This window comes from Labrus bergylta, chromosome 16 (assembly GCF_963930695.1).
Source record: "Labrus bergylta chromosome 16, fLabBer1.1, whole genome shotgun sequence".
NCBI classification, from domain to species: Eukaryota; Metazoa; Chordata; class Actinopteri; order Labriformes; family Labridae; genus Labrus; species Labrus bergylta.
Genome location: NC_089210.1, coordinates 16344184 through 16357385, shown reverse-complemented (window position 1 = coordinate 16357385; position 13202 = coordinate 16344184). Strand labels below are relative to the sequence as shown.

General features: G+C 44.5%; 2 protein-coding genes across 21 annotated transcripts in view; one reads left to right on the top strand and one right to left on the bottom strand.

The window, feature by feature from the left end:
- Positions 1 to 7986, top strand: part of mapk8ip3 (mitogen-activated protein kinase 8 interacting protein 3) — a 33081-nt gene extending 25095 nt beyond the window's left edge. For 15 of the 18 annotated variants that reach the window (XM_020653218.3, XM_020653215.3, XM_065964326.1 and 12 more), the window contains 12 exons: positions 414 to 611; positions 1218 to 1395; positions 1778 to 1897; positions 2267 to 2347; positions 2452 to 2519; positions 3061 to 3209; positions 3332 to 3503; positions 3640 to 3753; positions 4815 to 4853; positions 5298 to 5462; positions 5711 to 5860; positions 6764 to 7986. In XM_020653218.3, coding sequence (XP_020508874.2) covers positions 414 to 611; positions 1218 to 1395; positions 1778 to 1897; positions 2267 to 2347; positions 2452 to 2519; positions 3061 to 3209; positions 3332 to 3503; positions 3640 to 3753; positions 4815 to 4853; positions 5298 to 5462; positions 5711 to 5860; positions 6764 to 6939 — 1610 coding nt within the window. In that variant the 3' untranslated portion in view covers positions 6940 to 7986. The remainder of the gene's footprint in view (positions 1 to 413; positions 612 to 1217; positions 1396 to 1777; positions 1898 to 2266; positions 2348 to 2451; positions 2520 to 3060; positions 3210 to 3331; positions 3504 to 3639; positions 3754 to 4814; positions 4854 to 5297; positions 5463 to 5710; positions 5861 to 6763) is intronic. The other 3 variants (XM_065964328.1, XM_020653216.3, XM_065964327.1) reach the window with 1 other exon arrangement.
- A 59-nt stretch (positions 7987 to 8045) lies between these two features.
- On the bottom strand, positions 8046 to 12428 carry nme3 (NME/NM23 nucleoside diphosphate kinase 3). Of its 3 annotated transcripts, XM_065964333.1 has the most exons (6): positions 12316 to 12376; positions 12095 to 12208; positions 10329 to 10459; positions 10144 to 10245; positions 9633 to 9745; positions 8046 to 9232 (listed from the first exon to the last, which is right to left on the bottom strand). In XM_065964333.1, exons 1-6 carry the CDS (start codon positions 12359 to 12361, stop codon positions 9115 to 9117), a joined length of 624 nt encoding a protein of 207 aa, XP_065820405.1. In that variant the 5' UTR covers positions 12362 to 12376; the 3' UTR covers positions 8046 to 9114. The 3 variants fall into 3 exon arrangements, with proteins under 3 accessions (XP_065820405.1, XP_065820407.1, XP_065820406.1); XM_065964335.1 differs by lacking the exon at positions 12095 to 12208 and having other exon boundaries at positions 12316 to 12428; XM_065964334.1 differs by lacking the exons at positions 12095 to 12208; positions 12316 to 12376 and adding an exon at positions 11397 to 12026.
- Between the last annotated feature and the right edge of the window lie 774 nt (positions 12429 to 13202).

Here is a 13202-nt window from a genome sequence, read left to right as displayed (position 1 = left end):
TCGCCTCCCTCTGGAGGTCTTCAAGCCACGTCCAACTGTGGAGGAGACCCTGGGGTAGACCCAGAGTTCACTGGAGGGATTATATATTTATCCTGGCCTGGGAACGCCTTGGGACCCCCCAGGAGGAAAACGTTGCTGGGGAGAGGGACGTCTGGGGCGACATGCTGAGCCAGTATTAAATCAACATCAGACTGTTAATGAACACTCATGTCTGATGAAATCTTTGTCAGTTTTTCTTTGTTACATTTTACTAATTTAGTTCAGAATTGTTTCAACAATGCAAACACGTGCTCCAACAAAACCTGCCCGTATAAAGGACGCTGTGCAACAATTGCTGTTTGAGAAAATTAATTCCACGTGTCAGGTTTATTTTTTCCTGCAAAATTGCAAAACTGTGTTTTTTTAAAATCCAGCTGCCAGTGAGAGTGACTATCCAGCAGGTGAGATCGTGTTGGATTCCGGTGACGGAGGAGCAGGTGGAGGTGACGACAGCGGCAGTGTGGAGGGCATGTTGGCCGGTATCACTCTGGTCGGCTGTGCAACAAACTGCAGCGTCGCACGAAGCAACTGCTCGTCACGCACCGACACGCCCATCATGGACAAAGGACAAGGTGAGTTCATCCTTTAACACTCCTTCTTCTCTTTTTTTTATTCAACTCTTAAGGTGTCTCTAGTCTGTCTACAAACTCCCCAATGATGAGAAAAGTCCATCCTCTCCGTCTTTTCCCTGCTCCACTTTTCAGAAAATGTGTGCTCAAACAGGCTGTTTGTAGATTTTCCCTTCATGACATCACAAAGGGCAGTAGCCCCTCCCCCAGGTGGGTGACACTCCCACAGCTAGGTGTTTGTTCTGCCCTCTGAGTCTGCCTTCTCACCGTAAACAATAGGACATGGAGCGAGAAAGGCCGAGACCATCCAAGCCCTTCCAGAGAGGGGGCGTGGTCAGACACAGCTCATTTACATATTTAAAGATGCAGACACAGAAACAGCCTGTTCTGAGCAGGGCTGAAATAGAGGGGTTTATAGACATGATCAAATACAGGATCAGAGTGGATTTAGAACAAGAAACTTCACACACATGGTTTGAGGAGCTCTGAGACTGATTTACACTGAAGAAGAGGAGGAGAATATGTGACCTTTAAGGGGTCATCACTTGATGGAAATGGCTTTAAACCCCTCCAGTTTGTAATATTTATTTTGATGTTATTGTTCTTCAGCCCCCACTGCTCCACCCATGAACGGGAAGATTCATCCGGCGCAGTCGGCCGAGGAGGCCACAGAGGCCACCGAGGTTCCCGAGTCGACGGCGGGCCACGCGGAGCACGGACCTCCGGGACCGTTTACTGAGCACGTCTTCACAGATCCCCCGCCTCGTTCAGCAGACGCCTCCGACAGGTAGGAGGACAAAGTGGTCAACGCGAAGGCAAACATCAGGAGTATCAGGACTTTATTAAAAACGTACCATTGACTGTGCAGAGTATAAAAGTAGCCGTTGTGTAAGTCTACAGTACTGCTGGTTTTGAAGTATTTCAGAATTTCAGCCCAATCGTGCACAGACGATCACGGCCGGTCGGACGATTTTTTGGCATATGTCGTACGACTGCACACACTCTTACAGTGTCTGAAATCACCATGGCAACAGCAGGCATGCCTGTATGATGTGTTTTCCTCCTCAGAAGGAAATATCAGTGGACTGATAGAGAAGATTTTTGTTTGTTTTGATTTCCTGTAGCTGCTGGTAGACTTCACCACAGGTGTACAAATTGTGTTTAAACAGGAGCGCTGGTCAGTCCAAAGAGGAAAGCTGTCAGCCTCCAGAGTCCGAGGACGGAGGGGACGAGACCAAGAACTTCACCAGCGTGGCGCCCACCATGTGGCTCGGGGCCCAGAACGGATGGTAAGTTGTTTACAAACAACATCTCACAACTTTTACCAAAGATCAACTATATATCTAAAGTAAACCCAATCTTTTTTTTTACCTTCTTAAGTTTAAGTCACAGACGAAGAAAAGATGATACTTACAGACAACAAGGCAAAACATGATAGTAGAACAATGGCTTCTTAAAAACATCCTCCATGTTTCTCCTTTTCTTTGTAATAAAAAACTTGTTTAGATTCAAGAAGAAAAGTGAGGAAAAGGATGATTCAAATGTTTATCCAGCCGGTTTCTTTTGTTTCATGTCCCTGATTTTTAAAAGTGCTTTTTCTCAAGATAAAGAAAATCAAACAGAGAAAGAACCTCTGTGATTCTCTGTTCCCTCTGAAGGCTCTACGTCCACTCCGCCGTTGGAAACTGGAAGAAGTGCCTCCACTCCATCAAGCTCAAAGACTCTGTGCTCAGCCTGGTGTAAGTTTGTCTCACACTCTGATGTAAACTTTAAGAACACCGAGGTTTTCCTTTTCATGTCTCTCTGCCGTTCGAACAGTCTCTTGTCTCTTCCTTGATTTCAGGCATGTGAAAGGTCGAGTGCTGGTCGCCCTCGCTGACGGGACCCTCGCCATCTTCCACAGATCAGAGGGTAAATATTAGTTCAGCCACGATAACTGTACACCGCAAAAAAATGTGATATGTACGTTCAGATTTGTGGTTTAGGACAATTTTTAAAAAAAGAAGAAAATCTAGATATTCTGTTGAACTTCCTCTGGTGCTCCCCTCGGGCTCCCGTAGTTCACATCCTCCCGCCTCCTTTACTTCCTACAAAGACACAACAACAACAACAACATGGCTGCCAGCATTAATGAAGAGTTTGATCGCTGTAACTGGTTTGGTTCTGCAGCATCAGATCTCAAACAAACCATGGTCGGCTGCAGAGTTTGTTCAAAGGCTTTTGACACTAAAGTCAGCACGATCGATTTATTTTAACATCTCAAACAGGCATGCAGCCGAGTGGGAGAAATGTGTCTCACTACGAGATGCAGCAGACCGCTACAGCCCACTAACAGCTGCTAAAAAAAGTCCCCAACAGTTGTTACATTTCATCACATATGACAGGAAAGCTGCAAGATCTCTGTGAGCCCAGATGGTTATAAGTTTTAGTTTCTGTGTTTTTTTGTCAACAGACGGTCAGTGGGATTTATCAAACTATCACCTCATGGACCTCGGTCGGCCTCATCACTCCATCCGCTGCATGGCTGTGGTCCACGATAAGGTGTGGTGCGGCTACAAGAACAAAATCCACGTCATCCAGCCGAAGAGCATGCAGATCGAGGTGACCTTTGACCCCCGCCGTCACGTCATCTAAACTGAACAAATACCTTGTTCATTAATCATCGTCTTTTCAGTGTGATGAAGTCTGAATCTCTGACATCTGGTTATTTTTCTGCTCTGTAGAAATCCTTCGACGCCCACCCTCGCAGGGAGAGTCAGGTGCGGCAGCTGGCGTGGATCGGCGACGGTGTGTGGGTGTCGATCCGGTTAGACTCCACACTGCGTCTGTACCACGCACACACGCACCAGCACCTGCAGGACGTGGACATCGAGCCCTACGTCAGCAAGATGTTAGGTGAGAGAAAGTCGGCTTGTTTTTAAATAATCTGCTGCAGACTCTCGTCGTTAGGTTGTATTGTCATCGATCTCCAGCCCGTCCAGTCCGACGTCATTTTAACTCTTCTTCTTCTTCTTCTTCTTCTTCTTCACAGGAACTGGCAAGCTGGGCTTCTCCTTTGTGAGAATCACAGCTCTCCTCATTGGTGGAAATCGTCTCTGGGTAGGAACTGGAAACGGTGTGATCATCTCCATCCCGCTGACAGAGAGTGAGTCTCACTTTTATTTTTCTTTCTCACACTAACTCACACGTCGACAAAGTGTCTCTGTGTCCTAAATAATAATCCACACAGTGCCTGCCTGATGTTAGAAAAAGAGGGGCCTATTTCACCTTCTGTTGTCATGACGATTTCATCCATCTGTTAGAAAGTCGTGCAGAAATCAGCCGTCTGATGTTTAAGTTAATAAGATCCCCTGAACACACGGTAAGGACCCTGCAGAGTTTCTCTGTCTGAAGGTCATCGAGCAGAATATCTTAAAAAACATCAACAGAGGAAGTTAACATTTGTTAAAACATTGGACCACTGAAGTAGTTTTAATCCATCAGAAACACAGAAAAAACTTTTAAAAAACTCAGCTCCAGCCTCTCCACACGTAAGACTGACTTAGCCCAGTTTAAAATCTCTAAATATTCAGAGGCCTCGCCAACACTTGAAGATTGCATGATGAATAGATAAATCAATAAGACAGGCTGAATGCACACAGAGACATTCAGACGTACACAAACAGATCTTGAAGTCTTTGTTGTTGTCCCTTCGTACCCCTATATTTTGTATTTATCTAAACAGGAAGATTTTTTATGAAACCAGGCCGGCTGCGATGCACTTCAGTACGCTTAATTTGTCAGGAAACACAACACATGCTAAAGTGAAATGTTGTAAATGCCCTCTTGCTGACCACCTGCAGTACCCCGCGAGGCCCACTAGAGGGCTGCAACTCAGATAAACGTTAAAACAATCCTACATACTGCAGCGCTCCCCATCTTTCTCTCCACCTGTCTGTTTTTCTGTCTCCTCTCAGCAGTTTCACCTCTTTAACAAACAGTCCTGGTCTTAACCTTTACTGTTACTGTCCTCTTTCTTCCTCCTCCTCCACCTCTTCCTCCTCCTCCTCTCCTCCTCTTGCTCCTCTCTCTCCTCCTCTCTCTCCTCCTCCTCCTCCTCTCTCCTCCTCCTCCACTCTCCTCCCTCTCCTCCTCCTCTCTCTCCTCCTCATCCTCTTCCTCCTCCTCTCTCTCCTCTTCCTCCTCCTCCCTCTCCTCCTCCTGTAGCGGTGGTCCTTCACCGGGGACAGCTCCTTGGTGTGAGGGGTAAGTGGTAGCACTCCCTCCCTCCTGCTATTGTGATCTTCCTTTTCTTTTGCCCACTCTCAAACCTTCAAATCCCCTGAAGCAGCGTCTTCATACTCTGAAGAGTTCAGACGTGAAAAACACAAAATGAAGCCGCGTCAGGCTCTGAACTAGTCTCTTTATCTGTGAACAGTTGAGGCACACAGGAGGTGTTCCTCCAGAGCGTTGTTTTTATCTTTTGTTTGCTTTGCATGCTGTTGAATATTCTGGTTTCACTCTTCAGTGGCTAAAAGTTGTGACGCAGATTCATTTGCATGCAAGACGTGTTAAACTTTTATTTTGGATATTCTAAAAACCCTCTTCTCATTTTTCATGTGGATTCTATGAAGGTTTCTGTTTTTTGTGATTTTCTTGCAAACATTCCCGATTGGTTGGATTTCTCACTCCTGCTCTTTTGTCTCTCAGCCAATAAGGTGTCTCCCACGTCGTCGGGCGGAGTGATCCACGTGTACGGAGACGACGGCTCCGAGAAGAGCAGCGGCAGCTTCATCCCGTACTGCTCCATGGCGCAGGCCCAGCTCTGTTTCCATGGACACCGTGATGCCGTCAAGTTCTTCGTCTCCGTGCCCGGTACGCACAGAGCCGCTTCTACTGTCACAACACAACGCTTAAAAACACGATCATCACAGACGTCTTCACCTCTTTTATTTAAGTCTCCTAAATACTCCTGATGATGAGACAAATATAACATTCATACATTTCAACTGAGGGAACTTGTGTCTGGTTAGGGTCCTTCTTTAAGTATTCCTGGAACGAGGGGCGGTGTATTTTAAAGCGTTCTCGTCCTAGTTCTGTTCTTACTGTTTCGTCTGTGACAGGAAATGTTCTGGCCACGCTGAACGGCAGCGTGCTGGACAGTCCATCAGAGGGTCAGGGCTCAACAGCGCCCTCCCAAGAGACGGAGGCCCAGAGTGTCCATAACGTGCTGGTGCTGAGCGGAGGAGAGGGCTACATCGACTTCCGTATAGGTGAGAAAAGATGACACACACACACACACACACACACACACACACACACACACACACACACACACACACACACACACACACACACACACACACACACACACACACACACACACACACACACACACACGGTCTGGTGAATCTGTGCAGAGCAGTAAACACCTTGACTTCTGAGAGAGATGATTCTGCTTGTTGATATCATTCTTTTATATTTTAAATGCCACAAAATAAAAGACACAAGAGAGATATGTATGAAGTCTAAATATTTGTGAAGACAAATAAAAAAAACATCATTAAAAGATTAATTTAATATCATTAATCATGGTTAAATAATAAGTATTTCCGTTTTTCTTTGTATGTTCTTAATTCGCTCTTATAATGGGAGTGACTGTTTTGGCTCTTTACTGCCTTCCAGTGGTCGTAGCGTGGAACTGCAGCGTCACATCACTTGCAGTTTTCTCTTATGGCCGCTAGAGGGCAGTGAAGACTCATATCAAAGAACAAACTTGTGATTTTCTCTTCAATTTCTGAATAAATATTTGATCTTTTTCATTGGCAAAACATTTTTATTTTTAATTCCACTTCTTTTAGGCTTAGGAAATTATTTAATAGGGGCGCCAGTAGCCGAGTGGTTAGTTTGTGCTCCCCATGTACAGAGGCTGCAGTGGGTTCGGATCCGACCTTTCCCACGTCATTACCTACTCTCTCTCTCTCTCGCCACTATTTCTAACTCTATCCACTGTCCTGTCTCTCTTATAAAGGCACAAAAAAAACCCAAAATGGATTAATTCATTTCTAAATAACTGAAACTTTACGTCAAAGTATTGGTTTAGAGATCACTAAATTAAACAGACTAATGTCAAACTCCCAGCACTGAATCTCTCCGTTTACCTTCTTCATCCTCAGGAGACGGCGAGGACGATGAGACAGAGGATGCAGAGAGCGCTGCTGCCGCTGCTGCCGCTGCCGCAGCTGCTGCCGCCATCGCCACCGCTGCTGGAGCTTCGCAGATGAAACCGGCTCTGTGCAAAGCTGAGCGGAGCCACATCATCGTCTGGCAGGTGTCCTACATACCCGAGTGACACCTGGGTCTGCTTTAACGACCCCTCACCCTTAATTTAAAAAAAACCTCCTCTTCTTGAAAGCTTCCAGCAGCTCAAACCTTGTAATTATCCCCCCGGTCATGTAAAAGTTCCCCCTTGGCAACCCTCCCAGCCGTGTGTAACGATTCTACCCCCTCCTGCCCCGCCACCTTGTAACTTTAACGCCTTGTAAGTACCTCCTCTGATCTATAATCTGCCTGCCATGATGTTTGTCCCTCACAGGGCATTGTAACTATCTCCATGAGCCTTGTAACCCGGCCTCATAACTACCTCCCTCCTCTGTATCGATCTTATATTCACCCTGTAAGCACACCCTATCTCCTCCTATATTTACCTCGATTGTCCTGCATCCGCCCCAGAGTTCCTCCTCCTCCACTTAGTTTGTCATCTGTGAAACCTCATCTTAAAGCGAAGGCCCGACATGCAACCATTTTACCAAAAATACAGAAGCAGCTACAGGAAAGTGAACGACGGCACCGACTCACTTTCTCCACCAGATGTGTCTGATTTCTCTGACGGCAGCCAATCAGGAATCCAGAAACATTCACACCCAAAATATGGACCCCGTTTTGAATCGAGCTCATGGCTGCAGACGTTTCCAAAGTTAAGTCATCTAGTAGTGGATGGTGACGAGGCTAAATGAATGTTTATGGAACAGAAAGAAAGTCCGATTTATGATATTTTGCAGCCAGTCCTGCTTAAAGTTTGCTAATTTTCTAAAGTGATTAAAATAATAACTTAAGGGGCATTAACAAGACCCTACATGTACGTGGAGCAGCTGTTCGATATAAACAGGGTCGTTGTTTAAATCAGTCTCAGGAGTCGAGCGTGTTGTGTTCAGGGTCTCTTATCTCTCCTGTGATTGGCTGTGGATCAGACGGTGCGGTGTGAAGCAGGTGATCAGTGAGCACGTCGTCTCTATGTGTACAGAGACTCTCAGCCCATCCTTTCTGTTCAGTACGGATTCATGCATCGACCTCTTCTCTGTGTGGATTAAATATTAAACATATTTGTGTGCTGAAAACACTCGTCGTCTACGCCTGGATCTCTTTTCATCTACAAACACAGACATCTGACCCAACGGGTTTCCTGAAAAGATTTATTGTTTTTGACCATTTGAACATCATTTCATTCAACATGACGAGAGTTTAAGAGTCTGAATGTGACAGAAACTACACACACACACACAGACACAACGGAGCTTCAGTTGAGCAGCTGTAAAAAGTTGACTTAATGAAGAAGTAATGAACACGTTTGGTTGATTTTTTTTTTTTTCCTGAATAAGCTTTTCGAGGACATGCACGTTTCAGCAGAAGTGAATCAAATACACAAATATATATATATAAAGTTGTAACTTCTTTAAATAGACATCAACATTAATAGCAAGTTTAATTACAACCTGTTATTGCTCCACATTCAAAGCTTATTGCATCGATACTGTAAACATGAAGTAGTGTTATTACGGACGTAACAAGATCTCATATTAAAGGAGCAATCTGTAACTCTGACCCCTAGCTTTTTTTGTGCAACATTTAAAAACATTTATAGTAAACTTGAATGGAGACTGGTTTAAAGGCTTTACATGCGATTTTCACACTTAAATGTAATGTAAATCAAGTATATCCTCTGAAAATAACTCTGTGAGTCATGACTGTCTACAATGGATGTAACACCCGAGTCCCACTGTCTGTGATGTTTTCAGAGTTTTCGGAGTCCTATCTTCAGTTTGTTTACATCGCCAAGACGGCCGGCTGACTCCTCCCCTCACGTATAAATTCATTCATTTCAGGTAAATTTACATGCAGTGTGAAGATACGAGCATAATAAAGATCACTAGCATTAGCACGCTAACACAACAAGTTGTTTTGGTTTCATGCTGGTGCTCAAGGGCGACATCTGCTGGATCAAAAAATCGCATATAAAGCCTTTAAGGTCTGCTCCCTCAGAGCATGTTTGCTTTGTAAAGTTATTCAACCTCTGAAATGAAGTTCAGACACATTAGAAACAATATGAATAGAAAAGAAAGCAGTGAGAGATCTAGCATGACAGCATAGCGCCTCCTCAAAGGTTAAAGTAAATTCATCTCACACCGACCTCAAACTAAACCCTGGTTGGTGCAGCGAGAGGACGGAGAACCTTCGGGTCAGGCAGACGTTAGTCGTAGATCCAGTGTCTGCTCTCGTCCTCCCAGCACTGCAGCTCGTTCTGACGAAACCACAGAGAGATCTCTCTCTGAGCGCTCTCCACCGAGTCGCTGCCGTGGATCACGTTCCTGAAACCACACACACACACACACACACACACACACACACACACACACACACACACACACACACACACACACACACACACACACACACACACACACACACACACACACACACACACACACACACACACACACACACACACACACACACACACACACACACACACACACACACACACACACACAGAGAATAAAAACTAATTAAATCATCACATATTGCTCCATCTCATCATTCAGCTTCTTTAAAGTCTTTCTCTAAAACAAAACAATGAATGTTCCTTCCATGCATCGTGTCACCAATATCCTGAAGTATAAAGAGGAAGTGACCTTATTCATATTGTGAATCGTTGACTGAAGGTCCGACCTGCATCATCCTGCTTCCTGTCTGTAAAGTTTGTCTTACCTGCCCACCTCCACACAGAAATCTCCTCGGATGGTTCCGGGTAGCGAGTCCGCCGGGTTCGTCTCTCCCAACATCTTACGCGCCGTTGTTACCACGTCAAGCCCCTCCCACACCTGCACAGACCGACACAGGAGTACAATGAGCGAGCAGAAACAATATCACAGGGTGCCGTTCCTCCTGTGGGACCGAATACTTCATCAATCCCTGAGGGGAAATCCAGGTTCACACTCCGTTATTAAGAGACCTTCCACTCACACACACACACACACACACACAGAGGGCCAAAGAAACAGAACTATGTTCTGCTGCTGAGCTGACTTCATCTTTCAACACATCCACAAATATCACTTTAATGTCTGCAGGCTCATGAGACAGAAACCAAACATTACTCCGGGTTAAACTGAGCTGCGTCCCCCGATGTTCCCTCGAGCATCTTGATTCTTTCTGCAGCAGGTTTGTAAACTATGAATCAGCATCCTGTGAACACGGGCAGTAAGAGGCAGAATCTCACCATCGCTACAACAGGTCCAGACTTCATGTAGCTAATGAGTCCTGTGAAGAACGGTTTACTCCTCAGGCTCCAGTAATGTTCTTTAAGAAGATCCTCCGAGGCCTGAAGCACAAGACAAGACACTGAAATCAGATTCAGATTTATTTAGATAAAACCACTTTGAGAAGATTCAGAGAGAGACTAACCTGCACAAGTTTGAGTCCCACAAGTTTGAAGCCTTTCCTCTCGAAGCGACGCACGATCTCTCCCACAAGTCTCCGCTGCACGCCATCCGGTTTCACGGCGAGGAAGGTGCGCTCGTTCACACCTGTCCAGACTGAACACAAAAATAATTAAATCGCACACTGATGGGGAGCACATGAAGTGAGGAGCAGCATGCATGCACCTCAACTAAACATCCTGGAAGAGGAATGATAAAAACTGTTGTTTTCTTTTCATCCACAAAACGGGATTACGCCTGGGGTTGTCTGGTGATGGTTAAAGTTGTTAAAAACAAAGATGGCTGCATCACTGATGTATTTAAGTTTAACAAACATTGACGTCCAGTCACTGAAGGGGATGCAACACCCTTTGACAGGTTGCATTGTGCAAAACAGCTGCAAAGGCTCAGCAGTGTGTTTTGACTTCACTTTCACTGCAAAGTTGATCAGATAAATCAGATGTTGACATCTTTGGGATGCTGATGACCCAGGGGTTAAGATGCACCCGTCATACAGAGGCCACAGTCCTCCAAGCGGGTTCAAGTCTGCTGTGTAAAGAGTCCATCAGAAGTAACAAATCCCATTTATACACATTCATACGCCGCTAATAACAAAGCAGCAGGAGCAATTTGAGGTGAAGTGTCTTGCCCAAGGACACATCAACATGTGGCTGCAGGAGCTAGGGATCGAACCCCTGACCTTCCAGTTGGGAGATGACTACTCTAACCACTGAGCCACAGCTGGTAAAAGCTATAAAATAAAATAAAAAGGCTTTAAAAAAGATGTTGACATATTTTAAGATACGATTTGTAGTTGAAAAGATAATAAATTAAAATAAAAAGAGGAATGAACATACTCAGGTTTCATAGTATGACAGGTTTTATGTTTGCAGACTCTGTAGACACACACACACACACAGACACATAACCCCAAGCCTGTTTATATTAGTGCACACAAGTTTGAACTTTAACTACTCCACACGGTTAGTCCACTGCAGACAACACGTCAACACGTCACAGCAGCTCTGGATCATGTCGGTTAGTTTGTCCTCACCGGAGTCTTCAATCCGAACATGTTTGACAACCAAATCTTCCAGTTCATGCTGCAAAACTCGCTGTGACCTTTTTCTCGGCCCCATTGCAGCACCGAGCAGCAAACATGAACCTGAACGCACCACTGGAAGCGCAACATACGAGCTCTCACAATGCGTTCATGTAGTATCGGAAAAATCGGAAAAAGGAGGTTCAGGTGCGAAACTCGTCTTTAGCTCAATTGTCATAAGTAACACCGTGTTATTTTTTTATAAGCATTGTTATGATGACTTAGAGTACAACATATTTTTCTTGAATTGGCATGTTACTTCTCGAGTTTAACAATTTATTTACAGTCTGTCAACAACGTATTGAAGCTGTAAGAACCACTTTTCAAAAAGGAAACTTTAACAATCCGAGGAGCGCCTGAACGCAGCATAAATAGGATGATGAATCAACTTCAACCGCAGTGAGGAGACACGCGGCAGTTCCTTTTTAATTGTATTAAAGTGAACTAGATTAAAGTATTTTTGAAACAGAGACTTGACAAACCGTGTGTGTGTGTGTGTGTGTGTGTGTGTGTGTGTGTGTGTGTGTGTGTGTGTGTGTGTGTGTGTGTGTGTGTGATGCAGAGCTCTCATGCTGAGCTCTCATGCTAACACGTTTCTTTATGTTATTTGTTAATAAAACGTCGGCAGACTTTAATTAATTCATTATAACTTTGACTCCAGTGAACATGAACACAGTCTGTGAGTTGTGTCGGCTCCATTTTCACCGGTAAACTCTGATCCTGTGTCCGGACAGTCCGCGTCTCCTGCCCGCTCCTGGAGGGAACTGTGGTCAGTTTATAAACATTTTTTTTAAACATTTCTAACACAGAGAGGAAGTGAATCTAACTGCAGAGAGGATGGCGGGAGTTTAAAGAACAGTTAAACACCGACCTGACTGAAAGAGGTAGGCGAACACGGACAGAAACAGGCAGATCATCGTAGCTGGTGGACGGACACGGAGCACACTGGAAGAAGGGGAGGAGACGTACTCACGTAAAGGCACGTTCGAGTTTACCTACGTAAGAACGTACGTTGCTTAGCAACGCTCATACCATGATAAACGCTTATTTACTGACAGGTCAGGAGTTAATTTAAAGATATGATATCTGAAAAAGGGTTGAAGTCAACAAAGTGAGAATTTAATATTGTGAAAATTATATTTTAATGGAGGTTAAGGAGAAAAAGGGGGAGAATGTATGTTTTGAAGTTCTGCCTTTTTTAAATGTATTTTATTAGTTTATTTTAAACTTGTGATTTTTTTATTCCACTTTTTTAACTCAATCTTCTAAAAGTGATGTAATATAGTTAAAGCAATGTGATCATGTTAGAGATGAAGATAACAGGCCACTAAACACTTCCTGATTTAAAAAAGAACATTTAGAATCAAAGTGAATTTAAAACATCTCAAACGAGCAGTAAAGAATCATTCACACACAGGTCCTTTAAATGATCTACCTCCATCTTGTCTTTATGCTCAGTGGTTGAATGTCCGGCCTAAGTTATATCTGAAGGTATTTCTTTATCACCTTGTTTACCGCGAGTCCTCCAGGCTGTATTAAACTCAATGAAGTCAGACCTGAAAAACTTTTGATGTCCTCTTCTTTCCCTTGAGGACATTTACAGATTGCACTGCGTCCTGAGAGCCCGTCCCTCCCAGGTCATCGTCGTTTTGAACTGTTGCCCTCTGGGGGGTGTTTTAGGGCCAACAAATCAAAAACAAACTTCTACCCCAGAACAATGATGGCACTAAATGCTGCTCCTAAGTGACTGCTGTATGA